Raw genomic sequence first — 1,657 nt, 5'->3', positions numbered from 1 at the left:
AAGCATTTCTAACAGCTGTTCATGTCGCTGAAAGGATTCTGCCATTGTGCGCAAAACTTCATCCATCTTGTAATTCAGTTGAAATTCAATTATTCTACTTCGAACTTCGATCTACTCTCGCTTCAGCCTTGATCTTGCGGGCCTTGTGGTACACTTGTATCTTGCGGTCGAGGACTCCTTCAATCAGTTCTTCGGTTTGGTTGTTTCGGTGGATCAGTAAGTCTGTGATCTCTTGGATGGCGTTGCGGGCGTCGGAGTTCTTCGCTTCTGGGATCTGGGCACGCAACTTGTTGATAACCACGCGTTGGTGACGGGTTAACACGTAAAGGTCTTGGCGTAGCTTAACCGGCAGATCCGGATAGTCAAATAGGTCGCCGATGTCTTTGGTGACCGCGAGTTGGGGCTTGCGGGTCTTACTACGGGGCATACACTAGTAGATCACTCAGAACGTGTATGGATTTTGTTGCGGAGACTATCACCAGGTAACGGGTAGCAAAGACCACGTTTTCAAAACCTTTGGCGATGTGTAGACTCTGCAAACGACCACAACAACCGTCTAAGATCACTGGCTACGTACAGCTACAGCAGTTGAACGGGGCTTGGGCGAGGTAACCAGGAAGTGCTACCAAATGTAGCACTGCGGGAGGAAGCGTGTGTAGTTGAGGGCAAAATGCACAATGAATTAACTGAAGATCTACAAAGATCTCCTTAATCCTCATCACTATGAAATCTTCTTAGTCTACTTCACTACTTCTACACTAATATGTATTTTTGTATACAATGGATGCAGGTGCGGTTGAGACATTGGGAACCTCACTAGGCTAGCGATTCTAAGCTATACTTGCCCTTGAGACACATTCCCAGGCAAGCATTAGCTAGGGTTCGTCATGAGCCAGGTACTTAGGAGCTGGGTGCGGGCAAGGTGGTGGCAAGCCGTTAACCCACCTGTCACATCGCTACAGATGTAGTCATCGAACGCCCCGATCGCAACCCCGAAGGAACCCGCTGTTTGGGCCTTGTAGTTGGTACTACTGGCTGCGGCGGCAACTTTGTCGCCGAGAACTTTAAACTTTTCGTCGTCACCGTTGCCGATGGGTTCCGTCGTGTCGCCATTAGGGTACAAGACCACCACCACCCCCCGTACGAATGCACGTCCACACAGCCGGCGAGCTCAGAGCTCTTGGACTCGAGCCACTTGTGAATCCCCTTAGTTTCTGGCTCGCTCAACGGACTCGTGCCAGGGTAAGTTTGGTTCGGTTTCAGAGTGTTTGAAGGCCGCCGGCCAGTTGCGGTTCAAGTCGACTTCGTTCGCATTCTTGCGCTGCAACCGCTTGCTGTTCCACGAGATGTCGTACCCGTCAATGTTGACGATGGGTACAAAGTACAAGTTGTATGAGTCCGCTGCTGCTTCAACGGTGGTCGAAATCGCTTCTTTTGTCAACAAAGTTGGGTTCTGTTTCGCCAAATCATCCACGTACTCGAAGATTTGCTCCGACGTGCGGAAACATTTGAAGAATTCGCTGTCCGTGTAATTGCCAGCTTTCAACGTCTGGATGCACCCGTCGAAGCGCTTGTGGCTCGCGGGCCTTGTCGTCTCGGAAGGTTTGGACTTGGGCGTTGGTGCGGAGTTTCCTGTCGGGACCTTGTACCAAGGCAT

At 50.7% G+C, this 1,657-nt stretch overlaps 1 protein-coding gene across 1 annotated transcript; it reads right to left on the bottom strand.

Moving 5' to 3' along the window:
- Positions 1 to 94: 94 nt before the first annotated feature.
- H257_17279 (hypothetical protein) lies at positions 95 to 1,657 on the bottom strand (the record flags this gene model as incomplete). The annotated part of the gene is made up of 2 exons (XM_009846004.1): positions 95 to 416; positions 1,233 to 1,657. 2 exons carry the CDS (start codon positions 1,655 to 1,657, stop codon positions 95 to 97), a joined length of 747 nt encoding a protein of 248 aa, XP_009844306.1.

The sequence above is a fragment of the Aphanomyces astaci genome (assembly GCF_000520075.1).
Source record: "Aphanomyces astaci strain APO3 unplaced genomic scaffold supercont1.102, whole genome shotgun sequence".
Lineage (NCBI taxonomy): Eukaryota > Oomycota > Saprolegniomycetes > Saprolegniales > Verrucalvaceae > Aphanomyces > Aphanomyces astaci.
The sequence above is the reverse complement of the archived record's forward strand: the minus strand, read 5'-3'. Positions and strand labels throughout refer to the sequence as shown.